At 49.5% G+C, this 27,929-nt stretch overlaps 2 protein-coding genes across 4 annotated transcripts in view; both read right to left on the bottom strand.

The window, feature by feature from the left end:
• Positions 1–27,929, bottom strand: part of LOC144326666 (uncharacterized) — a 48,554-nt gene that overhangs the window by 17,753 nt on the left and 2,872 nt on the right. The window lies entirely within an intron of this gene.
• LOC144326638 (uncharacterized) lies at positions 38–27,598 on the bottom strand. 3 transcript variants are annotated; one of them, XM_077923256.1, is made up of 4 exons: positions 24,212–27,598; positions 15,158–16,504; positions 10,721–10,725; positions 38–2,394 (listed from the first exon to the last, which is right to left on the bottom strand). In XM_077923256.1, the coding sequence occupies exons 2-4, from the start codon at positions 16,392–16,394 to the stop codon at positions 1,354–1,356; spliced, it is 2,283 nt and encodes a 760-aa protein (XP_077779382.1). In that variant the 5' UTR covers positions 16,395–16,504; positions 24,212–27,598; the 3' UTR covers positions 38–1,353. The 3 variants fall into 3 exon arrangements, 1 of the variants encoding a protein (XP_077779382.1); XR_013391633.1 differs by lacking the exon at positions 38–2,394 and adding an exon at positions 2,573–2,654 and having other exon boundaries at positions 10,264–13,267; positions 14,340–16,504; XR_013391634.1 differs by lacking the exons at positions 38–2,394; positions 10,721–10,725 and adding an exon at positions 2,573–2,654 and having other exon boundaries at positions 14,340–16,504.

The raw sequence follows: 27,929 nt of genomic DNA, 5'->3' as shown, positions 1-27,929 counted from the left end.
ACACTATATAAGCAGAGCGAAGGCGTGAGGCTTGTGGAAGCATACTACAACTACAGATTTATTAATCATAAATCAGGACAAAGAAACAGTCTGTCTCTCTCTTTGTATTCTCAGAGAGACAGAGAAAAGCAAAAGCTATACGCACAACAGAAGTTCCCAGCATACTGTGCTGGAATGTAAACAGACACGTACCAATCTCATGGCTGCTCCTTAAGGATGAATGGAAATTATTTATGGAGATCTATGGTGTGAACACATTTGGAGTACTGTGCACAGTTCAGTATGGGACCTTTCAGTTTGGAGAGAAGACGAGGAAGGAAGGACATGTCAGATAGAATGGAGAAAGAGGATAGAGAAAAGCCCCCCCAATAAAAATAGAACTCATGGAATCCAGTGAAGCAGGAATGGTGGAAGATTTAGGAGAGCGAAAAGAAGGGTCTCCCCCCCCCCTTCTCTGCATCCAGCCAGTCTTTGATGGCAACAGCAACAATAAGATAATTACATCAATAGTATGCATTGTGCTCTGCTGGCAGGAGGACTCCCTCGGATCATGTCCAGTTGCAAAAGTGCAAGGAGGCTTTCCACCCTCAGGGCCCAGAGGGGGGGTCGTGCCTTGGGGCAGCTGGTGGAATTGGAGGAAGCTGACGCTTAGCACTCTGGGTTTGGGACCTGCCTGAACCTCCTTCCACATTATACTCATCCATATTGTTTCTCGCCTGCGTTATTTTGGGGATAGCATTCTACACACACTTGTATCACCATGTGCCCCCTCCCAACATTGCTCTGAGATGCTCTGGTATGGCCCCTTCTTCCCTGTGCCCCCTTCCCTCCTCATGCAAGACGTGCAGCTGGGAACAGAGCCTTTCCTGGTTATGCCAGGGAATGCCATGCACTTAAATGGTTTCTCCCCTGTGTGACTCCGTTGATGAACACTAAGTGTTCCACTATCAGTGAAGCTCTTTCCACATTCCATGCATTTAAATGGTTTCTCCCCTGTGTGACTCCGTTGATGAATTCTAAGGTTTCCACTAGTAGTGAAGCTCTTTCCACATTCCATGCACATAAATGGTTTCTCACCTGTGTGACTCCATTGATGAATTCTAAGGTCTCCACTCTGACTGAAGCTCTTTCCACACTCCATGCATTTGAATCATGGAATCATAGAGTTGGAAGAGACCACAAGGGCCATCGAGTCCAACCCCCTGCCAAGCAGGAAACACCATCAGAGCACTCCTGACATATGGTTGTCAAGCCTCTGCTTAAAGACCTCCAAAGAAGGAGACTCCACCACACTCCTTGGCAGCAAATTCCACTGTCAAACAGCTCTTACTGTCAGGAAGTTCTTCCTAATGTTTAGGTGGAATTTTCTTTCTTGTAGTTTGGATCCACTGCTCCGTGTCTGCTTCTTTGGAGCAGAATAAATGGTTTCTCCCCTGTGTGACTCCGTTGATGAATTCTAAGGTGCCCACTCCCACTGAAGCTCTTTCCACACTCCATGCATTTAAATGGTTTCTCCCCTGTGTGACTCCGTTGATGAATTCTAAGGTATCCACTCGCACTGAAGCTCTTTCCACACTCCATGCATTTAAATGGTTTCTCCCCTGTGTGACTCCGTTCATGAATTCTAAGGTGTCCACTCCCACTGAAGCTCTTTCCACATTCCATGCATTTAAATGGTTTCTCCCCTGTGTGACTCCGTTGATGAATTCTAAGGGGTCCACTCCCACTGAAGCTCTTTCCACACTCCATGCATTTAAATGGTTTCTCCCCAGTGTGTCTCCGTTGATGAATTCTAAGGTCTCCACTCTGACTGAAGCTCTTTCCACAGTCCATGCATTTAAATGGCTTCTCCCCAGTGTGCCTCCGTTGATGAATTCTAAGGGGTCCACTCCCACTGAAGCTCTTTCCACACTCCATGCATTTAAATGGTTTCTCCCCTGTGTGACTCCGTTGATGAATTCTAAGGTCTCCACTCCGACTGAAGCTCTTTCCACACTCCATGCATTTAAATGGTTTCTCCCCCGTGTGACTCCGTTGATGAATTCTAAGGTGTCCACTCCGACTGAACCTCTTTCCACACTCCATACATTTAAAAGGTTTCTCCCCCGTGTGACTCCGTTGATGAATTCTAAGGTGTCCACTCTGACTGAAGCTCTTTCCACACTCCATGCATTTAAATGGTTTCTCCCCCGTGTGACTCCGTTGATGAATTCTAAGGTGTCCACTCTCAGTGAAGCTCTTTCCACACTCCATGCATTTAAATGGTTTCTCCCCACTATGACTCCGTTGATGAATTCTAAGGTGTCCACTCTGACTGAAGCTCTTTCCACACTCCATGCATTTAAATGGTTTCTCCCCTGTGTGACTCCGTTGATGAATTCTAAGGTGTCCACTCTCAGTGAAGCTCTTTCCACACTCCAAGCATTTAAATGGTTTCTCCCCTGTGTGAGTCCATTGATGTTTTCTAAGTTTTGCACTGCCAGTGAAGCTCTTTCCACACTCCATACTTTCAAATTGTTTATGTTCTCTCTTTTCACACTCCATTTATTTAAATGGTTTCTTCGTTAATTCCATTGGACGTGGCCCACCAGAATTCTGACTGCCTTCTCCATTGTCTTCTTTCGATGGGGTGGGGAGAAAATCCTATTTGTTTTCTAGGAAGAGAACAAAGTACTATTATAATTAACACCTGCTCTTATTTTAACGTCCCTTTGGCCTCAGGAGGTGCATAGTGACCATTTTGGGAAACCCATATATAAGTCTAGTGACAAGGCTTGGTGCTTGTGGTCGGTTGAAGGAGTGCTCAGTTGGAGCATGTTCTTGGGGTTGGACCTCCATCCCTCAGCCTTGCATTATTGAATGGAGAGAGCTGGAGATGCAGAAGGAAAGCAGCTGGAGCCTGACTGCTGGGAAGGCCAGATTGAGACACCCACCCCAATTATGATTTATAATAATTACATGCCGCCGGGTCTCGCACCCGCCTCCTGACACTGGCTTATCTTAGCGGAGATTCCCTGTCCAGGCCTCTCTCACTGTTCTTCCTCCTTTGCCGTGGGTGGCCAAGGGCTTCTGGATATTCTAGCTCTGCTCCAACTGGGAATTACTTAGTAAATTGTTATACCTCTCTTCGTTTGAAGATCACAAGATAAAAATATGTGTGACACTGAAAAAGGTGAGTGTTAAAGGTGAATAACACTGATTGTGGGAAAGAAAAGAAAGAAGATGAAACCCGTGGTGTGTCCACCTGAATGTAATATAATAATAATAATAATAATAATAATAATAATAATAATAATAATGCGTAAAGAACAAACCAATCTTCAAATCAGTTTCATATTCCCTGGCTGTATTTCTCAGTCACTATTTCTCAGCCACAATTTATTCTAGAATATCAACTGTATCTCTTTGTAATAGGAGGCAGACATCCCTGGGATTTCATCCAGACATTCCTTTAGTGTGGGCAGCAGCAGCAGCAGCGGAGGAAGGAAGGAATTAACTTTGGGGGAAATTATTTCCTTCAGAAGGTCTTCCCCAGCGGCCAGCAGGGTTAATAAGCTGCTCAGTGTGGACACCTTGGCTTTAGCATGTTAGGGTCTGGATACCAATCATAATCCCTAGGAAATTTGTCAAAAACCCTTAAGATCCAGGTTCACCAATTCCCGGTAACACTGAACCCTAGAGGAACCTTCTATGCTGAGTTCAGGCATCTCTGGCTCTCCAGATGTGGTTGGACTCAAAGTACCACCTGCCCAAGCAAGGATGGCCCATGGCCAGGGAGGATGGGAGTATTATCTGGTGGGACAAACTTTCCCCTTCTTCCCCCTCCTCTGAAAATGCGGAATGGGGGAGGTGGGGCACATTGACGCAAGGGGGACATTGACACCCCAACAATATTTCAATATCGAGAAATGATATCCGTGTCGCGACATCACCCAAATGTGCCTATACATGTGTGAGTAGAACAGTTGCGACTGCGCTGGCCGCCAGTTAGCCGTTGGCGTTTGAAAAGAGTAGGTGTGTTTTTAGCACGACCAACTAAAAAATTATGTGAAATGTAAAAGTGTTCCAACACTTTTTTACGTCATTTAGTTCAGATTTAAAAATACCAAAGGTAAGTTATTCCACTTAGTAATCAGGATTACATGTGATTTTCAAATAAGTTCAGTGGTTTTATTAACAATTGCTAGTTGACATTGAAAATGTCTGTTGGGGCACTTTGATACACTAAGACATGGGACGCATTGATATGTATAAAAGTGTCCCACTTAGTGTACAATAATCTCTAAACAAGTGTCATATCTCAGGAAAAAACCAGAATCTTGTATGTTTGTCTTCCCTATTGCAAGTGTTGATTTCAAGGATGTTGTTTTGCGTTTGCCAAAACCAAATTTCCCAAAGGGCACATCTTGAACATCATCTCTTGATACTTTTTCTATTGACTTATGTGGATATAATGTGTAACAGAAGCTAAATGTTAAGTAATTATCTTATTTTTATAAGCATTTTGTTTAAATTACTAATTTTTTACTACCTAATGTGAGTTCCTATACTTTTTAAAGTTTTTCCAAACTTCTGGCCCATGGGCCTTAAGGTGCCTATGCCTGGGATAGAGGGTTAAATCAGGGCTGGCCAAATGGGACTCAGCTCCATCCCCTCCTTGCCCCTCCCTGCATCTGCTGCCTGAGGGGGCTGCCTCAGTTTCCCTAACGATGGAGCAGGCCCTGAGAACAGCCTTCCTGCTGCCTTCCAAAATACAATCATACCTCGGGTTACAGACGCTTCGAGATGTGTGTTTTCGGTTTTGTGCACCGCGCCAAATGCGGAAGTACTAGAACAGGTTACTTCCAGGTTTCGCGCGTGTGCAGAACCACTAATTCACTCTTTGCACATGTGCAGAAGCACCAAATTGCAACCCACAAATGCACAGACGCGACGCTGCGGGTTGTGAATGTGCCTCCTGCACAGATCACATTTGCAACCTAAGCGTCCACTGCACAGGAAACATGACACAGAAGACCTTGGAGTCTCAGTGTGGAAAACAACAACAACAACAACAACAAAAAAAAAAAAAACACACCAAGGATTGGTTATACGTCACTTTGGGCTGCCCTGGGCGGTGGCGTAGGGTGTCCCCATTACAACAGCCCTGCAAAATAGACCGGAGTTGCTGCGCGCTTTTGGGACTTGGAAGAGTAACTTACGGCAACCGTAAAGGGCAGTCCAGTGTCGAAATTACGGGGGCCTCTTTCAAATAGGGGCTGGTGTTTGAACTTGGGCTTTGCTAATGTTACGGAATTGGCAGGGGGGGGGCACTTGTGGGAGAGCAGGTTTCTTTGGCTGTCTCCCCCTTCCTTGCTTGCCCCTTCTGCGTTCCCATGGCAAGTCCAGCCAAATTAGACTATGGCGTGTGCTGCATATCTCCGCCTTCAGACGGAGGGAGCCAGGCAGCTTTCTGGGTCATGTGCCCAACTTTTCATGAGCTGATATTAAATCCCAACTACAGCTGCTTGTTACAAAGGGTGGGGGCCGATTCCGGTAGGTTAATGATATTAACTCTTTCCGTGCTCATTTCTGATGCTCAGAAGCAGGTGACCCTTTCCTAGACCTTCCTGATGACATTCTCAGTCTGACACACAGTATTTACACAGAAACACGGATAAAACATGAAAAACCCTTTACATAACTCCCTTTCTAAAATTCAAGGAGACCATCTTATAACATATCCCCGCTATAACACACAAGTTCTAATTAAATCCTAATATTTACTATATCTAAACATTGAGCACCACAGACTAATAATAATAATAATAATAATAATAATAATAATAATGTATTATTTATACCCTGCCCATCTGGCTGAGTTTCCCCAGCCACTCTGGGTGGCTCCCAATCGAATATTAAAAACAATAGAGCATTAAATATTAACAACTTCCCTAAACAGGGCTGCCTTCAGATGTCTTTTAAAAATAAGATAGCTGCTTAATTCCTTGACATCTGATGGGAGGGCATTCCACAGGGCAAGCACCACTACCCAGAAGGCCCTCTGTCTGGTCCCCTGTAACCTCACTTCTTGCAATGAGGGAACCGCCAGAAGGCCCTCGAGGCTGGATCTCAGTGTCCAGGTTGAACGATGGAGGTGGAGACGCTCCTTCAGGTATACAGGACTGAGGCCGTTTAGGGCTTGAAAGGTCAGCACCAACACTTTGAATTGTGCCCAGAAACGTACTCAAATATTCCTCTGCAGTAAAGGAGGCAAATGGAAGCCTTCCCATTGTCTTTGTGCTTACGAATACTGTGTTAAGGAGGGATGAACAGGGTGGGCCTGTGACCTGGATTCAGGAACTAAAGTATTTACCATCACAAAAGAATGCCCAGGCTGCCCAGGTAATGCAGTTAGTGACCATTAACAGGTATCCTTGGGGACAGGTTTTCTGCTGTTGACCGCCTCCTGTGATGTATTCCTGCTGGAGACAGTCTCCTTCTGTATGATATTTGGGGGGGGGGTCTTGGGTGGGCAATTTCAAAAGACTATAAAAGGCCTTGCACACCTCCCTCCTGGTTGTGGTGAGGGGGGGGGGGAACCCTGTTGCAATAAAGATCAGGCTTACTAGCCGCTTTGCTTCTCCATATACTCTGGTTGGCCTCTGTTATTTTCTCCTACCTACCGTATTTTTCGCTGCATAAGGCACACCTGATCATAAGGGGCACCTAGTTTCTAGAGGGGGAATTCAAGAAGAAAAATATTATTTAAAGGGAGCGCTGAGCAGAGCTGCCTGGTGCCCTGCGGAGGCTTTGCGCCACTAAGGCAGAAGCTAAAACAGCTAGAGGGAGCACTGCGCAGCGCTCTCTAGCTGTTCTGGCTTCTGAGGTAGCCTGCGAAGCCTCCGCAGGGCAGCAGCAAGCCTTCATCCCGGGCTTCCCCCGCCAGCCCTGACAAGCTCTGGGAGTATTCCCCACCTCCTGCAAAAGCCCACAGGAGCTGTGCACCCTTTAAGGAGCGTGCGGCTCCTGCGGGCTTTTTTACGAGGTGGGAGAAGGGACTGACGCAGCCAGTCAGTCCCTTCTCCCTCCTCAGGGAAAAGCCCCCAAGAGCGGTGTGCTCTTCAAAGAGTGCGCGGCTTCTGCGGGAGGTGGGGGAATTCTGTAAGATTATTTGGGGAAGTTTTTCTAATGAGAAGATATTGTCACAGATGCTTGTTTTTGCCATTCTCAAAAGTGTGAATTTGTGTCTGCAGAGATAACATGCCTTTTCTTCACAGGAAAAATGCTATAAAATAAACATACAGAGTTGAGGGAAAACCTTAATCCCATTGTTCCTTTGCAGATTTACCGTATTTTTCGCACCATAGGACGCACTTTTTCCCCTCCAAAAATGAAGGGGAAATGTGTGTGCGTCCTATGGTGTGAATGCAGGCTTTCGCTGAAGCTGGAGAGCGAGAGGGGTCGGTGCGCACCGACCCCTCTCTCTCTCCAGGCTTCAGGAGAGCCCCACCACCAGCCCCACAAGCTCGGGGGACAGCGGGGAGGCGGAACGCCGCCATCCCGCTGTCCCCCAACTTGGTTAGAAGGCTGGCGGGGGGAGAAGCCTGCTCCTCCCCGTCGCCAGCCCCGCAAACTCGGGGGACAGCGGGAGAGGCGCAGCGCGCCCTTCCCGCTGCCCCCCGACTTGGCTAGAAGGCTGGCGGGGGGGGGGGGGAAGCCTGCTCCTCCCCATCGCCAGCCCCGCAAACTCGGGAGACAGCGGGAGAGGCGCAGCGCGCCCTTCCCGCTGCCCCCCAACTTGGCTAGAAGGCTGGCGGGGGGGGGAAGCCTGCTCCTCCCCATCGCCAGCCCCGCAAACTCGGGGGACAGCGGGAGAGGCGCAGCGCGCCCTTCCCGCTGCCCCCCGACTTGGCTAGAAGGCTGGCGGGGGGGGGAAGCCTGCTCCTCCCCATCGCCAGCCCCGCAAACTCGGGGGACAGCGGGAGAGGCGCAGCGCGCCCTTCCCGCTGCCCCCCAACTTGGCTAGAAGGCTGGCGGAGGGGGGGGAGAAGCCTGCTCCCCCCCGTTGCCAGCCCTGCAAACTCGGGAGACAGCGGGAGAGGCGCAGCGCGCTCTCCCGCTGTCTCCCGACATGGTTTGGAGGCTGGCGGAGGGCTTCCTCCTCCCCCAGCCCCGCAAGCTCCCAGAGGGATGCCAAAGCTGCGCGCAGCTTCGGCATGGCTCTGGGTCCCGTTCTGGGGGAGGGGCTGCTTTAGCCCCCCCCTCTCGGCTGGAGAGGTGACGCACGCCTATGGATGCTCCTGCCATAAGCGCGCGTCACCTCTCCCGCTGGGAGAGGGTCGCAGGGGGCTGCTTTAGCCCCGCGCGCGCTCTCCCGGCTGGAGAGGTGACGCGCGCCTATGGCAGGAGCCTCCATAGGCGCGCGTCACCTCTCCAGCCGGCAGAGCACGCACGGGGCTAAAGCAGCCCCCCGCAACCCTCTCCCGGCTGGAGAGGTGACGCGCGCCTATGGCCGCTGCTCCCTGACCTGCTCTTTGGGGCTGGTGGTGGGCTTCCCCCGCCAGCCCCAAAGAGCAGGTCGAAAGGAACTTGAAGCCTGGAGAGCGAGAGGGGTCGGTGCGCACCGACCCCTCTCGCTCTCCAGGCTTCCAAGGTAGCCGCCTGAACGCACCTTAAACGGCACCTTGTTTTAGAGCGGGAAAACAAAAGGGGGAAAATTCTCACACTCTCTGCCCAGCGCCCCTGCTTCGCTGAAGGGGCGCTGGGCAGAGAGCAGAAGAATTTTTTTCCCTTGTTCTCCCCCCTCTAAAACAAGGTGCGTCCTATTGTCCGGTGCATCCTATGGTGCGAAAAATACGGTATATACACAGAATCAACTCCTTAAATTCTAAGTTCCAAGAGGTTCAATGAACAGATGGTTTGCAGTGGAAGAGATCTGCACAAGTAGCTAAGTGTGAAGCAGTAAAAATGAAAGTGCAACCTTGTGAGCAGAATACTCCACACATCTTGGGGTCTTTGTGTAATAATTGTGCAAGTCAGACTTGAGACAAGTTCTGAAGGCTCTTCAGGGCTGGCAACCTCTTCCCAATCCCACTGGGTTCCAACAGCCGCACTAACACTTAACTGTACAGAATAGGCACCTGGATGCAGAAGCCAATCCAAAGGGGTGGCTGGTAGTGGAGGAGGTGAAATGCTTAAGTTCTGAGTTTTTCATGTGCGCTAAAACTCAGTCTGCTTGGTTGCTTTTTATTTAAAAAAATGTTTACCAACATGCTATAATATTATTGTTTTAGTTAAATAGATTGCTTAAGTTGTTATTAAGGAAATGATTATTTTTCTCCTTCCAATAAATTACAGCAGAACTGTTGTCCAAATATAGACAGTAAACTTATTAAACCTCAGAATGATTTCATAATTATCTGTCTATGTATTTCTAATAGTGTAACCAAATCAGAAATTTTTGATTTAAATAGAATCATACTGACTACTGATTTATTGTAAATTGTGATTGAAATCAATTTGATTTATATCAAATTCACCCTGATTGCAATCTACCACAATGTCTGAAATAAGGATGGAACTATACAGAGGCGAACAGGACAATGTCCTGGCAGCTGCTACTACTTAGGTGTCTGAAACGGATAAATGAAAATATTCTCAATCATCACACACTCAGTTTCATCAGCAGGGAAGCCAAGATGCATCCTAGCAGGACTTTTGGGTTTGCGCTAGGATATAATTGGTGGTATTCAGGACAATCCAAAGTATGGAGATAAGTCCTAGCGAATACAGATGATCTGGGACAGCCAACACCCTCAGCAGGGAGGTTGGGTGATGGGGGTGGGGGTCAGGGGTGCTGGAAGGGGAGGCGTCTCTGTCGAGGCTCCTCCCCTTCCTTTAACCCTTCCATGGACTCCCTCTCTCCGTTTCCCCAGCCAAAAGGGACCCAGCCAGGCGCCCCACAACCCCAGGGATTCCTGCCGGGGGAAGCCGGGAGAATGGGGGGCCTCAGCCCCACCCCCACTGAGGGCGTCCGGGGGGGGCAGGGCAGCTGAGCATCTCTCGGCCCCCAGGAAAGAGAAAGGGGAGTCTGGCGGTGCTGCTGCCCAGGAGATCTTGCCAGGTGTAGATCCCTGCAGGTGTTGGGTCCCCCCTTCCCACCTGGGTCGGGGCCTGGATCGGGGCCCCTGTCGACGGGCCCCAGGGAGGGCGCTTTCCTTACGGGGGGTCTCCCCTTATCCCCCCCTTCCCTATTCCCCCCTCCTCTCCCTCCCTCTTTACCTCTTGGTCCTCCGCCTCCCTGGCTCCAGATTAGTCCGCTTTCCTTGTCTGCAATAGAAAGGGGGGCGGGGCGACGGGGGGCGGCTCTTCAGCGACGCCCCTCCTCCTTTTCCGATCTAGAAACTTCCGGCGCATTTCGCAGCGACACTTCCGGTTCCTTTTGGGATTCGCTTGCCCCTAGAGCTACAAATGCAGAGCAGCCCCTCCCTGTGTTGGGATGGGAAGAGGACGGGACGGCGCTGCCTCTGGGGGCTCCATGGGGACCTGGCCCCCCTCCTTCCTCCTCCCCACAGCAGGGGAGGGAAGAGGATGAATGAGAAGTAGGGAAGGGCTGCTCCTCCCCCTGTGGGTCAGGAGAGTGGGGGAGGGGCGGACCCAGGGAAGCCGGGGGGGGGGTCCCTCCCCTCCCCCGCCCAGATTTGCCTCGCAAGGTCCTCTGTGAAGCCCAGAGATGGACCCAGCCTCTGGGGCTGGGACAAAATAAAAAAATTCCTTCCAGTAGCACCTTAAAGACCAACTAAGTTAGTTCTAGGTATGAGCTTTCGTGTGCATGCACACTTCTTCACATACCATGCACACGAAAGCTCATACACATGCACACGAAAGCCCCTTCCGCCATGAGAGGAATGCAATGGGGTTGTGAGGGGGGGGGGGAGAGAGAGACCCCTTTCTGCTCCCCTCCCAAGAGGGTCCCCGTCGTGTCTCTGAGGGGCGAGAGAGGAGGAGCCCTTCCCCCCGCTGCTCCTTCCCCTCAACGACTTTTCCCGCCTTTTCCCAACTTCCCGCCCTTCGAAATCTGAGCCTCGCCTCAGTTTCAGGCGCCGAGGAGGCAGATTCCCCGGGCTCCCTGATTTATTAGTGGATTTCTTCTCATTCGCCCTGATTTCTGCTCATATATCTTGCTTTTGGAGCTTCTCTCTGCTTCTTTAGTAAGAAGGCTGTATAAACCCCCCTCACCACTGCCTGAATCCCATACAGTATGTAAAAGTCTGATTTCTTCCCATTTGCTGTGTATAATTCTTCCTCCAGGACTGTTCTTCCTTCCTGCCAATGTCACTTCCAAACTAATAATTCTTCCCTCACTATCCTTAAATAGCTGCTTGGGGACTAGTTTGGGACCTGCATAAAGAACCTCCTCTCTTTTCTCGTTTTAGCTGTAGGTACAAGTTCATGGCCAAAAGCCTTATTGATACACAATCTTCCATCCGATGCCTGCTTACTATGAAGTAAGTCCTACTCTGCTCCAATGTGCGGAGCCAGCAGTTCAGGCACTTCTGCTACCAGGAGGCCAAAGGAGCCGGAGTGGTTTGCAACCAGGTGGTTTCCAAATGCTGCCCTTTTTGATACGTTTCCATTTATTCTTTTACGTGGGGACTGGCCAGATTGAACCCCCCCGCCCCCATTCAAAAGAAAGACTTGCAAAAGATTTCAAAGGCGAAATTTCCAAAAGATGGCATATTGTCCTGAATTTAAGACAAGTCAGTTGAAAACTCATGGGCTTTTTTGGCGTTTATTTGGGGCCTTGTCTAAAAAATAGCTCTACAGTTTTGGGGGTGTCCTGGTTTTTACTTTTTGCAATGTGGCAACCCTAATTATTCTGGGCTCTGCTTGAACTGAAACTCCCTTTTAGAGCTCAGTCGGTAGAGCATGAGACTCTGAATCTATGGGTTAGGAGTTTGAGCCCCACTTTGGGCAAAATACCTTAATTCCAGGGGGCTGGACTAGATGACCCTCGTGGTCCCTTCCAACTCTGCAATTCTAGGATTCTACCATGTGTAGAGGAAAGATCGCCCTCTTGTGGGCAGTGGAGGAATGATGTAATGTTGGTTGGTGGGAACTGTTCTTGAGTGTTGCCTTGTCACACACATGCAACACCACAACAGTCCTGTGAAAGGAAGGGGGGAACATTTCTGCAGGCTGATGTCCATCCAGCTGCCCAGGCCCCAGCACCTCCCCCTAAGAGTGAAGGGTCCCAGTCTGGAAATCCCCCCTTCCTGCTGGAGATGAGGCAGTAAGGGATTCCAGACAGACAGAGGCGCCCTTGCTCTGTGATTCCCTTGCCAGCAGGGAGACTTCAAAAGCCCCCCCCCAATGCCTCCCCCTTCCCTCATTCAGTACGGAGACTTTTCATCTTGTGGTTGGGTCATTTTTAATCCAGTTTCTTTCTGTCTCCCTGCAATTTTAATACTGTTGTTGGTTTCCTTGTTTAAATTATTCTGTTTACTAGTGATATTTCACATAGTGTATGTGAATGCAAAGCAATTGTGGCTCTTGGGTAGAAATCTGTGATCCAGACATGACCTAGTCAATCACACCTTGTTTCAACATCCATCTAACATAAGGAGAAGAAAATCCCCCCATCATTTAGCCCGGACACTGAGGTCCACTTCCGAGGGTCTTCTGGGAGTTCCCTCATAATTACAGGGAACCAGGCAGAGGGCCTTCTTGGTAGTGGCGCCCTCCCTGTGGAACACACGCCCCCATAATAATTTATTAATAATAATTATCATCATCATCATCAGATGTCAAAGAGAGAAAGTAACTTTTGGAAGACCTCTGAAGGCCTTCAGGGAAGTTCTTAATGTTTGACATTTTACATGTTCCTTTGTCATAGAACCAAGCTGGCACCATCCATTGGTTCTGGCAGGGTTCTAGTTCATGGTCAACAAGATTAAACAGATGCACATTGGGCTGATGAGGAGGAGGTGAGGGACCAGGAGTGAGACCTTGGGGTCATGCTAGGTAACTCTGGGAAATTGTTGACCCTGTGTGCACTGGCTCGGGAAACTGCAAATCTCACGCTGGGGATGTTTAGGGAACCGATTGAAAATACACCTGCCACTCTCCTAATGGTTGTAGTGCAGATCTTGTTGGCATGCAGAGGGTCGCAAGGCCAGCTGGCTAGTCCCAGGTGGGTCATCTCCTTCCAGCCGTCCCGCTGCGAAGACCCATCAGCCTCTGCTCCGATGTAAATCAGCGACCCAAGCTTCGAAGCCAGGGCACACTATATAAGCAGAGCGAAGGCGTGAGGCTTGTGGAAGCATACTACAACTACAGATTTATTAATCATAAATCAGGACAAAGAAACAGTCTGTCTCTCTCTTTGTATTCTCAGAGAGACAGAGAAAAGCAAAAGCTATACGCACAACAGAAGTTCCCAGCATACTGTGCTGGAATGTAAACAGACACGTACCAATCTCATGGCTGCTCCTTAAGGATGAATGGAAATTATTTATGGAGATCTATGGTGTGAACACATTTGGAGTACTGTGCACAGTTCAGTATGGGACCTTTCAGTTTGGAGAGAAGACGAGGAAGGAAGGACATGTCAGATAGAATGGAGAAAGAGGATAGAGAAAAGCCCCCCCAATAAAAATAGAACTCATGGAATCCAGTGAAGCAGGAATGGTGGAAGATTTAGGAGAGCGAAAAGAAGGGTCTCCCCCCCCTTCTCTGCATCCAGCCAGTCTTTGATGGCAACAGCAACAATAAGATAATTACATCAATAGTATGCATTGTGCTCTGCTGGCAGGAGGACTCCCTCGGATCATGTCCAGTTGCAAAAGTGCAAGGAGGCTTTCCACCCTCAGGGCCCAGAGGGGGGGTCGTGCCTTGGGGCAGCTGGTGGAATTGGAGGAAGCTGACGCTTAGCACTCTGGGTTTGGGACCTGCGTGAACCTCCTTCCACATTATACTCATCCATATTGTTTCTCGCCTGCGTTATTTTGGGGATAGCATTCTACACACACTTGTATCACCATGTGCCCCCTCCCAACATTGCTCTGAGATGCTCTGGTATGGCCCCTTCTTCCCTGTGCCCCCTTCCCTCCTCATGCAAGACGTGCAGCTGGGAACAGAGCCTTTCCTGGTTATGCCAGGGAATGCCATGCACTTAAATGGTTTCTCCCCTGTGTGACTCCGTTGATGAACACTAAGTGTTCCACTATCAGTGAAGCTCTTTCCACATTCCATGCATTTAAATGGTTTCTCCCCTGTGTGACTCCGTTGATGAATTCTAAGGTTTCCACTAGTAGTGAAGCTCTTTCCACATTCCATGCACATAAATGGTTTCTCACCTGTGTGACTCCATTGATGAATTCTAAGGTCTCCACTCTGACTGAAGCTCTTTCCACACTCCATGCATTTGAATCATGGAATCATAGAGTTGGAAGAGACCACAAGGGCCATCGAGTCCAACCCCCTGCCAAGCAGGAAACACCATCAGAGCACTCCTGACATATGGTTGTCAAGCCTCTGCTTAAAGACCTCCAAAGAAGGAGACTCCACCACACTCCTTGGCAGCAAATTCCACTGTCAAACAGCTCTTACTGTCAGGAAGTTCTTCCTAATGTTTAGGTGGAATTTTCTTTCTTGTAGTTTGGATCCACTGCTCCGTGTCTGCTTCTTTGGAGCAGAATAAATGGTTTCTCCCCTGTGTGACTCCGTTGATGAATTCTAAGGTGCCCACTCCCACTGAAGCTCTTTCCACACTCCATGCATTTACATGGTTTCTCCCCTGTGTGACTCCGTTGATGAATTCTAAGGTGTCCACTCTGACTGAAGCTCTTTCCACACTCCATGCATTTAAATGGTTTCTCCCCACTGTGACTCCGTTGATGAATTCTAAGGGGTCCACTCCCACTGAAGCTCTTTCCACACTCCATGCATTTAAATGGTTTCTCCCCACTATGACTCCGTTGATGAATTCTAAGGTGTCCACTCTGACTGAAGCTCTTTCCACACTCCATGCATTTAAATGGTTTCTCCCCTGTGTGACTCCGTTGATGAATTCTAAGGTTTCCACTCTGACTGAAGCTCTTTCCACATTCCATGCATTTAAATGGTGTCTCCCCTGTGTGACTCCGTTGATGAATTCTAAGGTGTCCACCGTGACTGAAGCTCTTTCCACACTCCATACATTTAAATGATTTCTCCCCTGTGTGACTCCGTTGATGAATTCTAAGGTGTGCACTTCGACTGAAGCTCTTTCCACAGTCCATGCATTTAAATGATTTCTCCCCTGTGTGACTCCGTTGATGAATTCTAAGGTGTCCACTCCCACTGAAGCTCTTTCCACACTCCATGCATTTAAATGGTTTCTCCCCTGTGTGACTCCGTTGATGAATTCTAAGGTATCCACTCGCACTGAAGCTCTTTCCACACTCCATGCATTTAAATGGTTTCTCCCCTGTGTGACTCCGTTCATGAATTCTAAGGTGTCCACTCCCACTGAAGCTCTTTCCACATTCCATGCATTTAAATGGTTTCTCCCCTGTGTGACTCCGTTGATGAATTCTAAGGGGTCCACTCCCACTGAAGCTCTTTCCACACTCCATGCATTTAAATGGTTTCTCCCCAGTGTGTCTCCGTTGATGAATTCTAAGGTCTCCACTCTGACTGAAGCTCTTTCCACAGTCCATGCATTTAAATGGCTTCTCCCCAGTGTGCCTCCGTTGATGAATTCTAAGGGGTCCACTCCCACTGAAGCTCTTTCCACACTCCATGCATTTAAATGGTTTCTCCCCTGTGTGACTCCGTTGATGAATTCTAAGGTCTCCACTCCGACTGAAGCTCTTTCCACACTCCATGCATTTAAATGGTTTCTCCCCCGTGTGACTCCGTTGATGAATTCTAAGGTGTCCACTCCGACTGAACCTCTTTCCACACTCCATACATTTAAAAGGTTTCTCCCCCGTGTGACTCCGTTGATGAATTCTAAGGTGTCCACTCTGACTGAAGCTCTTTCCACACTCCATGCATTTAAATGGTTTCTCCCCCGTGTGACTCCGTTGATGAATTCTAAGGTGTCCACTCTCAGTGAAGCTCTTTCCACACTCCATGCATTTAAATGGTTTCTCCCCCGTGTGACTCCGTTGATGAATTCTAAGGTGTCCACTCTGACTGAAGCTCTTTCCACACTCCATGCATTTAAATGGTTTCTCCCCTGTGTGACTCCGTTGATGAATTCTAAGGTGTCCACTCTCAGTGAAGCTCTTTCCACACTCCAAGCATTTAAATGGTTTCTCCCCTGTGTGAGTCCATTGATGTTTTCTAAGTTTTGCACTGCCAGTGAAGCTCTTTCCACACTCCATACTTTCAAATTGTTTATGTTCTCTCTTTCCACACTCCATTTATTTAAATGGTTTCTTCGTTAATTCCATTGGACGTGGCCCACCAGAATTCTGACTGCCTTCTCCATTGTCTTCTTTCGATGGGGTGGGGAGAAAATCCTATTTGTTTTCTAGGAAGAGAACAAAGTACTATTATAATTAACACCTGCTCTTATTTTAACGTCCCTTTGGCCTCAGGAGGTGCATAGTGACCATTTTGGGAAACCCATATATAAGTCTAGTGACAAGGCTTGGTGCTTGTGGTCGGTTGAAGGAGTGCTCAGTTGGAGCATGTTCTTGGGGTTGGACCTCCATCCCTCAGCCTTGCATTATTGAATGGAGAGAGCTGGAGATGCAGAAGGAAAGCAGCTGGAGCCTGACTGCTGGGAAGGCCAGATTGAGACACCCACCCCAATTATGATTTATAATAATTACATGCCGCCGGGTCTCGCACCCGCCTCCTGACACTGGCTTATCTTAGCGGAGATTCCCTGTCCAGGCCTCTCTCACTGTTCTTCCTCCTTTGCCGTGGGTGGCCAAGGGCTTCTGGATATTCTAGCTCTGCTCCAACTGGGATTTATTTATTAAATTGTTATACCTCTCTTCATTTGAAGATCACAAGATAAAAATATGTGTGACACTGAAAAAGGTGAGTGTTAAAGGTGAATAACACTGATTGTGGGAAAGAAAAGAAAGAAGATGAAACCCGTGGTGTGTCCACCTGAATGTAATATAATAATAATAATAATAATAATAATAATAATAATGCGTAAAGAACAAACCAATCTTCAAATCAGTTTCATATTCCCTGGCTGTATTTCTCAGTCACTATTTCTCAGCCACAATTTATTCTAGAATATCAACTGTATCTCTTTGTAATAGGAGGCAGACATCCCTGGGATTTCATCCAGACATTCCTTTAGTGTGGGCAGCAGCAGCAGCAGCGGAGGAAGGAAGGAATTAACTTTGGGGGAAATTATTTCCTTCAGAAGGTCTTCCCCAGCGGCCAGCAGGGTTAATAAGCTGCTCAGTGTGGACACCTTGGCTTTAGCATGTTAGGGTCTGGATACCAATCATAATCCCTAGGAAATTTGTCAAAAACCCTTAAGATCCAGGTTCACCAATTCCCGGTAACACTGAGCCCTAGAGGAACCTTCTATGCTGAGTTCAGGCATCTCTGGCCCTCCAGATGTGGTTGGACTCAAAGTACCACCTGCCCAAGTAAGGATGGCCCATGGCCAGGGAGGATGGGAGTATTATCTGGGGGGACACACTTTCCCCTTCTTTCCCCTCCTCTGAAAATGCGGAATGGGGAGGCGGGGCACATTGACACCCCAACAATATTTCAATATCGAGAAATGATATCCGTGTCGCGACATCACCCAAATGTGCCTATACATGTGTGAGTAGAACAGTTGCGACTGTGCTGCCCGCCAGTTTAGCCGTTGGCGTTTGAAAAGAGTAGGTGTGTTTTTAGCACGACCAACTAAAAAATTATGTGAAATGTAAAAGTGTTCCAACACTTTTTTACGTCATTTAGTTCAGATTTAAAAATACCAAAGGTAAGTTATTCCACTTAGTAATCAGGATTACATGTGATTTTCAAATAAGTTCAGTGGTTTTATTAACAATTGCTAGTTGACATTGAAAATGTCTGTTGGGGCACTTTGATACACTAAGACATGGGACACATTGATATGTATAAAAGTGTCCCACTTAGTGTACAATAATCTCTAAACAAGTGTCATATCTCAGGAAAAAACCAGAATCTTGTATGTTTGTCTTCCCTATTGCAAGTGTTGATTTCAAGGATGTTGTTTTGCGTTTGCCAAAACCAAATTTCCCAAAGGGCACATCTTGAACATCATCTCTTGATACTTTTTCTATTGACTTATGTGGATATAATGTGTAACAGAAGCTAAATGTTAAGTAATTATCTTATTTTTATAAGCATTTTGTTTAAATTACTAATTTTTGACTACCTAATGTGAGTTCCTATACTTTTTAAAGTTTTTCCAAACTTCTGGCCCATGGGCCTTAAGGTGCCTATGCCTGGGATAGAGGGTTAAATCAGGGCTGGCCAAATGGGACTCAGCTCCATCCCCTCCTTGCCCCTCCCTGCATCTGCTGCCTGAGGGGGCTGCCTCAGTTTCCCTAACGATGGAGCAGGCCCTGAGAACAGCCTTCCCGCTGCCTTCCAAAATACAATCATACCTCGGGTTACAGACGCTTCGAGATGTGTGTTTTCGGTTTTGTGCACCGCGCCAAATGCGGAAGTACTAGAACAGGTTACTTCCAGGTTTCGCGCGTGTGCAGAACCACTAATTCACTCTTTGCACATGTGCAGAAGCACCAAATTGCAACCCACAAATGCACAGACGCGACGCTGCGGGTTGTGAATGTGCCTCCTGCACAGATCACATTTGCAACCTAAGCGTCCACTGCACAGGAAACATGACACAGAAGACCTTGGAGTCTCAGTGTGGAAAACAACAACAACAACAACAACAAAAAAAAAAAAACACACCAAGGATTGGTTATACGTCACTTTGGGCTGCCCTGGGCGGTGGCGTAGGGTGTCCCCATTACAACAGCCCTGCAAAATAGACCGGAGTTGCTGCGCGCTTTTGGTACTTGGAAGAGTAACTTACGGCAACCGTAAAGGGCAGTCCAGTGTCGAAATTACGGGGGCCTCTTTCAAATAGGGGCTGGTGTTTGAACTTGGGCTTTGCTAATGTTACGGAATTGGCAGGGGGGGGCACTTGTGGGAGAGCAGGTTTCTTTGGCTGTCTCCCCCTTCCTTGCTTGCCCCTTCTGCGTTCCCATGGCAAGTCCAGCCGAATTCGGCTATGGTGTGTGGTACATATCTCCGCCTTCAGACGGAGGGAGCCAGGCAGCTTTCTGGGTCATGTGCCCAACTTTTCATGAGCTGATATTAAATCCCAACTACAGCTGCTTGTTACAAAGGGTGGGGGCCGATTCCGGTAGGTTAATGATATTAACTCTTTCCGTGCTCATTTCTGATGCTCAGAAGCAGGTGACCCTTTCCTAGACCTTCCTGATGACATTCTCAGTCTGACACACAGTATTTACACAGAAACACGGATAAAACATGAAAAACCCTTTACATAACTCCCTTTCTAAAATTCAAGGAGACCATCTTATAACATATCCCCGCTATAACACACAAGTTCTAATTAAATCCTAATATTTACTATATCTAAACATTGAGCACCACAGACTAATAATAATAATAATAATAATAATAATAATAATAATAATAATAATGTATTATTTATACCCTGCCCATCTGGCTGAGTTTCCCCAGCCACTCTGGGTGGCTCCCAATCGAGTATTAAAAACAATAGAGCATTAAATATTAACAACTTCCCTAAACAGGGCTGCCTTCAGATGTCTTTTAAAAATAAGATAGCTGCTTAATTCCTTGACATCTGATGGGAGGGCATTCCACAGGGCAAGCACCACTACCCAGAAGGCCCTCTGTCTGGTCCCCTGTAACCTCACTTCTTGCAATGAGGGAACCGCCAGAAGGCCCTCGAGGCTGGATCTCAGTGTCCAGGTTGAACGATGGAGGTGGAGACGCTCCTTCAGGTATACAGGACTGAGGCCGTTTAGGGCTTGAAAGGTCAGCACCAACACTTTGAATTGTGCCCAGAAACGTACTCAAATATTCCTCTGCAGTAAAGGAGGCAAATGGAAGCCTTCCCATTGTCTTTGTGCTTACGAATACTGTGTTAAGGAGGGATGAACAGGGTGGGCCTGTGACCTGGATTCAGGAACTAAAGTATTTACCATCACAAAAGAATGCCCAGGCTGCCCAGGTAATGCAGTTAGTGACCATTAACAGGTATCCTTGGGGACAGGTTTTCTGCTGTTGACCGCCTCCTGTGATGTATTCCTGCTGGAGACAGTCTCCTTCTGTATGATATTTGGGGGGGGGGGGTCTTGGGTGGGCAATTTCAAAAGACTATAAAAGGCCTTGCACACCTCCCTCCTGGTTGTGGTGAGGGGGGGGGGGAAACCCTGTTGCAATAAAGATCAGGCTTACTAGCCGCTTTGCTTCTCCATATACTCTGGTTGGCCTCTGTTATTTTCTCCTACCTACCGTATTTTTCGCTGCATAAGGCACACCTGATCATAAGGGGCACCTAGTTTCTAGAGGGGGAATTCAAGAAGAAAAATATTATTTAAAGGGAGCGCTGAGCAGAGCTGCCTGGTGCCCTGCGGAGGCTTTGCGCCACTAAGGCAGAAGCTAAAACAGCTAGAGGGAGCACTGCGCAGCGCTCTCTAGCTGTTCTGGCTTCTGAGGTAGCCTGCGAAGCCTCCGCAGGGCAGCAGCAAGCCTTCATCCCGGGCTTCCCCCGCCAGCCCTGACAAGCTCTGGGAGTATTCCCCACCTCCTGCAAAAGCCCACAGGAGCTGTGCACCCTTTAAGGAGCGTGCGGCTCCTGCGGGCTTTTTTACGAGGTGGGAGAAGGGACTGACGCAGCCAGTCAGTCCCTTCTCCCTCCTCAGGGAAAAGCCCCCAAGAGCGGTGTGCTCTTCAAAGAGTGCGCGGCTTCTGCGGGAGGTGGGGGAATTCTGTAAGATTATTTGGGGAAGTTTTTCTAATGAGAAGATATTGTCACAGATGCTTGTTTTTGCCATTCTCAAAAGTGTGAATTTGTGTCTGCAGAGATAACATGCCTTTTCTTCACAGGAAAAATGCTATAAAATAAACATACAGAGTTGAGGGAAAACCTTAATCCCATTGTTCCTTTGCAGATTTACCGTATTTTTCGCACCATAGGACGCACTTTTTCCCCTCCAAAAATGAAGGGGAAATGTGTGTGCGTCCTATGGTGTGAATGCAGGCTTTCGCTGAAGCTGGAGAGCGAGAGGGGTCGGTGCGCACCGACCCCTCTCGCTCTCCAGGCTTCAGGAGAGCCCCACCACCAGCCCCACAAGCTCGGGGGACAGCGGGGAGGCGGAACGCCGCCATCCCGCTGTCCCCCGACTTGGTTAGAAGGCTGGCGGGGGGAGAAGCCTGCTCCTCCCCGTCGCCAGCCCCGCAAACTCGGGGGACAGCGGGAGAGGCGCAGCGCGCCCTTCCCGCTGCCCCCCGACTTGGCTAGAAGGCTGGCAGGGGGGGGAAGCCTGCTCCTCCCCATCGCCAGCCCCGCAAACTCGGGAGACAGCGGGAGAGGCGCAGCGCGCCCTTCCCGCTGCCCCCCAACTTGGCTAGAAGGCTGGCGGGGGGGGGGGGAAGCCTGCTCCTCCCCATCGCCAGCCCCGCAAACTCGGGGGACAGCGGGAGAGGCGCAGCGCGCCCTTCCCGCTGCCCCCCGACTTGGCTAGAAGGCTGGCGGGGGGGGGGAAGCCTGCTCCTCCCCATCGCCAGCCCCGCAAACTCGGGGGACAGCGGGAGAGGCGCAGCGCGCCCTTCCCGCTGCCCCCTGACTTGGCTAGAAGGCTGGCGGGGGGGGGGGGAAGCCTGCTCCTCCCCATCGCCAGCCCCGCAAACTCGGGAGACAGCGGGAGAGGCGCAGCGCGCCCTTCCCGCTGCCCCCCAACTTGGCTAGAAGGCTGGCGGAGGGGGGGGAGAAGCCTGCTCCCCCCCGTTGCCAGCCCTGCAAACTCGGGAGACAGCGGGAGAGGCGCAGCGCGCTCTCCCGCTGTCTCCCGACATGGTTTGGAGGCTGGCGGAGGGCTTCCTCCTCCCCCAGCCCCGCAAGCTCCCAGAGGGATGCCAAAGCTGCGCGCAGCTTCGGCATGGCTCTGGGTCCCGTTCTGGGGGAGGGGCTGCTTTAGCCCCCCCCCTCGGCTGGAGAGGTGACGCGCGCCTATGGATGCTCCTGCCATAAGCGCGCGTCACCTCTCCCGCTGGGAGAGGGTCGCAGGGGGCTGCTTTAGCCCCGCGCGCGCTCTCCCGGCTGGAGAGGTGACGCGCGCCTATGGCAGGAGCCTCCATAGGCGCGCGTCACCTCTCCAGCCGGCAGAGCACGCACGGGGCTAAAGCAGCCCCCCGCAACCCTCTCCCGGCTGGAGAGGTGACGCGCGCCTATGGCCGCTGCTCCCTGACCTGCTCTTTGGGGCTGGTGGTGGGCTTCCCCCGCCAGCCCCAAAGAGCAGGTCGAAAGGAACTTGAAGCCTGGAGAGCGAGAGGGGTCGGTGCGCACCGACCCCTCTCGCTCTCCAGGCTTCCAAGGTAGCCGCCTGAACGCACCTTAAACGGCACCTTGTTTTAGAGCGGGAAAACAAAAGGGGGAAAATTCTCACACTCTCTGCCCAGCGCCCCTGCTTCGCTGAAGGGGTGCTGGGCAGAGAGCAGAAGAATTTTTTTCCCTTGTTCTCCCCCCTCTAAAACAAGGTGCGTCCTATTGTCCGGTGCATCCTATGGTGCGAAAAATACGGTATATACACAGAATCAACTCCTTAAATTCTAAGTTCCAAGAGGTTCAATGAACAGATGGTTTGCAGTGGAAGAGATCTGCACAAGTAGCTAAGTGTGAAGCAGTAAAAATGAAAGTGCAACCTTGTGAGCAGAATACTCCACACATCTTGGGGTCTTTGTGTAATAATTGTGCAAGTCAGACTTGAGACAAGTTCTGAAGGCTCTTCAGGGCTGGCAACCTCTTCCGAATCCCACTGGGTTCCCACAACCGCACTAACACTTAACTCTACAGAATAGGCACCTGGATGCAGAAGCCAATCCAAAGGGGTGGCTGGTAGTGGAGGAGGTGAAATGCTTAAGTTCTGAGTTTTTCATGTGCGCTAAAACTCAGTCTGCTTGGTTGCTTTTTATTTAAAAAAATGTTTACCAACATGCTATAATATTATTGTTTTAGTTAAATAGATTGCTTAAGTTGTTATTAAGGAAATGATTATTTTTCTCCTTCCAATAAATTACAGCAGAACTGTTGTCCAAATATAGACAGTAAACTTATTAAACCTCAGAATGATTTCATAATTATCTGTCTATGTATTTCTAATAGTGTAACCAAATCAGAAATTTTTGATTTAAATAGAATCATACTGACTACTGATTTATTGTAAATTGTGATTGAAATCAATTTGATTTATATCAAATTCACCCTGATTGCAATCTACCACAATGTCTGAAATAAGGATGGAACTATACAGAGGCGAACAGGACAATGTCCTGGCAGCTGCTACTACTTAGGTGTCTGAAACGGATAAATGAAAATATTCTCAATCATCACACACTCAGTTTCATCAGCAGGGAAGCCAAGATGCATCCTAGCAGGACTTTTGGGTTTGCGCTAGGATATAATTGGTGGTATTCAGGACAATCCAAAGTATGGAGATAAGTCCTAGCGAATACAGATGATCTGGGACAGCCAACACCCTCAGCAGGGAGGTTGGGTGATGGGGGTGGGGGTCAGGGGTGCTGGAAGGGGAGGCGTCTCTGTCGAGGCTCCTCCCCTTCCTTTAACCCTTCCATGGACTCCCTCTCTCCGTTTCCCCAGCCAAAAGGGACCCAGCCAGGCGCCCCACAACCCCAGGGATTCCTGCCGGGGGAAGCCGGGAGAATGGGGGGCCTCAGCCCCACCCCCACTGAGGGCGTCCAGGGGGGGGCAGGGCAGCTGAGCATCTCTCGGCCCCCAGGAAAGAGAAAGGGGAGTCTGGCGGTGCTGCTGCCCAGGAGATCTTGCCAGGTGTAGATCCCTGCAGGTGTTGGGTCCCCCCTTCCCCCCTGGGTCGGGGCCTGGATCGGGGCCCCTGTCGACGGGCCCCAGGGAGGGCGCTTTCCTTACGGGGGGGTCTCCCCTTATCCCCCCCTTCCCTATTCCCCCCTCCTCTCCCTCCCTCTTTACCTCTTGGTCCTCCGCCTCCCTGGCTCCAGATTAGTCCGCTTTCCTTGTCTGCAATAGAAAGGGGGGCGGGGCGACGGGGGGCGGCTCTTCAGCGACGCCCCTCCTCCTTTTCCGATCTAGAAACTTCCGGCGCATTTCGCAGCGACACTTCCGGTTCCTTTTGGGATTCGCTTGCCCCTAGAGCTACAAATGCAGAGCAGCCCCTCCCTGTGTTGGGATGGGAAGAGGACGGGACGGCGCTGCCTCTGGGGGCTCCATGGGGACCTGGCCCCCCTCCTTCCTCCTCCCCACAGCAGGGGAGGGAAGAGGATGAATGAGAAGTAGGGAAGGGCTGCTCCTCCCCCTGTGGGTCAGGAGAGTGGGGGAGGGGCGGACCCAGGGAAGCCGGGGGGGGTGTCCCTCCCCTCCCCCGCCCAGATTTGCCTCGCAAGGTCCTCTGTGAAGCCCAGAGATGGACCCAGACATGGGGCTGCCTGAGAGAGAAGGGGCGCTTCCTTTCCTCTCCTGCGCCCAGAGACCCCCTTGGCCCGACAGGGAGAGGGTGGGCTCCCCTTCCGCCATGAGAGGAATGCAATGGGGTTGTGAGGGGGGGGGAGAGAGAGACCCCTTTCTGCTCCCCTCACAAGAGGGTCCCCCTTGTGTCTCTGAGGGACAAGAGAGGAGGCGCCCCTCCCCCCACTGCTTCTTTCCCTCAGCGACTCCGAGGGCAACGACTTTTCCCGCCTTTTCCCAACTTCCCGCCCTTCGAAATCTGAGCCTCGCCTCAGTTTCAGGCGCCAAGGAGGCAGATTCCCCGGGCTCCCTGATTTATTAGTGGATTTCTTCTCATTCGCCCTGATTTCTGCTCATATATCTTGCTTTTGGAGCTTCTCTCTGCTTCTTTAGTAAGAAGGCTGTATAAACCCCCCTCACCACTGCCTGAATCCCATACAGTATGTCAAAGTCTGATTTCTTCCCATTTGCTGTGTATAATTCTTCCTCCAGGACTGTTCTTCCTTCCTGCCAATGTCACTTCCAAACTAATAATTCTTCCCTCACTATCCTTAAATAGCTGCTTGGGGACTAGTTTGGGACCTGCATAAAGAACCTCCTCTCTTTTCTCGTTTTAGCTGTAGGTACAAGTTCACGGCCAAAAGCCTTATTGATACACAATCTTCCATCCGATGCCTGCTTACTCGGAAGTAAGTCCTACTCTGCTCCCATGTGCGGAGCCAGCAGTTCAGGCACTTCTGCTAGCAGGAGGCCAAAGGAGCCGGAGTGGTTTGCAACCAGGGTGGTTTCCAAATGCTGCCCTTTTGGATACGTTTCCATTTATTCTTTTGCGTGGGGACTGGCCAGATTGAACCCCCCCGCCCCCATTCAAAAGAAAGACTTGCAAAAGATTTCAAAGGCGAAATTTCCAAAAGATGGCATATTGTCCTGAATTTAAGACAAGTCAGTTGAAAACTCATGGGCTTTTTTGGCGTTTATTTGGGGCCTTGTCTAAAAAATAGCTCTACAGTTTTGGGGGTGTCCTGGTTTTTACTTTTTGCAATGTGGCAACCCTAATTATTCTGGGCTCTGCTTGAACTGAAACTCCCTTTTAGAGCTCAGTCGGTAGAGCATGAGACTCTGAATCTATGGGTTAGGAGTTTGAGCCCCACTTTGGGCAAAATACCTTAATTCCAGGGGGCTGGACTAGATGACCCCCGTGGTCCCTTCCAACTCTGCAATTCTAGGATTCTACCATGTGTAGAGGAAAGATCGCCCTCTTGTGGGCAGTGGAGGAATGATGTAATGTTGGTTGGTGGGAACTGTTCTTGAGTGTTGCCTTGTCACACACATGCAACACCACAACAGTCCTGTGAAAGGAAGGGGGGAACATTTCTGCAGGCTGATGTCCATCCAGCTGCCCAGGCCCCAGCACCTCCCCCTAAGAGTGAAGGGTCCCAGTCTGGAAATCCCCCCTTCCTGCTGGAGATGAGGCAGTAAGGGATTCCAGACAGACAGAGGCGCCCTTGCTCTGTGATTCCCTTGCCAGCAGGGAGACTTCAAAAGCCCCCCCCCCAATGCCTCCCCCTTCCCTCATTCAGTACGGAGACTTTTCATCTTGTGGTTGGGTCATTTTTAATCCAGTTTCTTTCTGTCTCCCTGCAATTTTAATACTGTTGTTGGTTTCCTTGTTTAAATTATTCTGTTTACTAGTGATATTTCACATAGTGTATGTGAATGCAAAGCAATTGTGGCTCTTGGGTAGAAATCTGTGATCCAGACATGACCTAGTCAATCACACCTTGTTTCAACATCCATCTAACATAAGGAGAAGAAAATCCCCCCATCATTTAGCCCGGACACTGAGGTCCACTTCCGAGGGTCTTCTGGGAGTTCCCTCATAATTACAGGGAACCAGGCAGAGGGCCTTCTTGGTAGTGGCGCCCTCCCTGTGGAACACACGCCCCCATAATAATTTATTAATAATAATTATCATCATCATCATCAGATGTCAAAGAGAGAAAGTAACTTTTGGAAGACCTCTGAAGGCCTTCAGGGAAGTTCTTAATGTTTGACATTTTACATGTTCCTTTGTCATAGAACCAAGCTGGCACCATCCATTGGTTCTGGCAGGGTTCTAGTTCATGGTCAACAAGATTAAACAGATGCACATTGGGCTGATGAGGAGGAGGTGAGGGACCAGGAGTGAGACCTTGGGGTCATGCTAGGTAACTCTGGGAAATTGTTGACCCTGTGTGCACTGGCTCGGGAAACTGCAAATCTCACGCTGGGGATGTTTAGGGAACCGATTGAAAATACACCTGCCACTCTCCTAATGGTTGTAGTGCAGATCTTGTTGGCATGCAGAGGGTCGCAAGGCCAGCTGGCTAGTCCCAGGTGGGTCATCTCCTTCCAGCCGTCCCGCTGCGAAGACCCATCAGCCTCTGCTCCGATGTAAATCAGCGACCCAAGCTTCGAAGCCAGGGCACACTATATAAGCAGAGCGAAGGCGTGAGGCTTGTGGAAGCATACTACAACTACAGATTTATTAATCATAAATCAGGACAAAGAAACAGTCTGTCTCTCTCTTTGTATTCTCAGAGAGACAGAGAAAAGCAAAAGCTATACGCACAACAGAAGTTCCCAGCATACTGTGCTGGAATGTAAACAGACACGTACCAATCTCATGGCTGCTCCTTAAGGATGAATGGAAATTATTTATGGAGATCTATGGTGTGAACACATTTGGAGTACTGTGCACAGTTCAGTATGGGACCTTTCAGTTTGGAGAGAAGACGAGGAAGGAAGGACATGTCAGATAGAATGGAGAAAGAGGATAGAGAAAAGCCCCCCCAATAAAAATAGAACTCATGGAATCCAGTGAAGCAGGAATGGTGGAAGATTTAGGAGAGCAAATGGAAGCCTTCCCATTGTCTTTGTGTTTACAAATACTGTCTTAAAGAGGGATGAACAGGGTGGGCCAGTGACCTGGATTCAGGAACTAAAGTATTTACCATCACAAAAGAATGGCCAGGCTGCCCAGGTAATGCAGTTAGTGACCATTAACAGGTATCCTTGGGGACAGGTTTTCTGCTGTAGACCGCCTCCTGTGATGTATTCCTGCTGTAGACAGTCTCCTTCTGTATGATATTTGGAGGGGTGGTCTTGGGTGGGCAATTTCAAAAGACTATTTAAGGCCTTGCACACCTCCCTCCTGGTTGTGGTGAGGGGGGGCACTGTTGCAATA

Source organism: Podarcis muralis, chromosome 2, assembly GCF_964188315.1.
Source record: "Podarcis muralis chromosome 2, rPodMur119.hap1.1, whole genome shotgun sequence".
In the NCBI taxonomy this organism is placed as follows: domain Eukaryota; kingdom Metazoa; phylum Chordata; class Lepidosauria; order Squamata; family Lacertidae; genus Podarcis; species Podarcis muralis.
This window is presented reverse-complemented; position numbering and strand designations above follow the sequence as displayed.

Coding starts and splice junctions, on each gene's coding strand:
- LOC144326638 (XM_077923256.1), bottom strand. CDS start 16,394: ATGGAGTGTGGAAAGAGAGAACATAAACAATTTGAAAGTATGGAGTGT.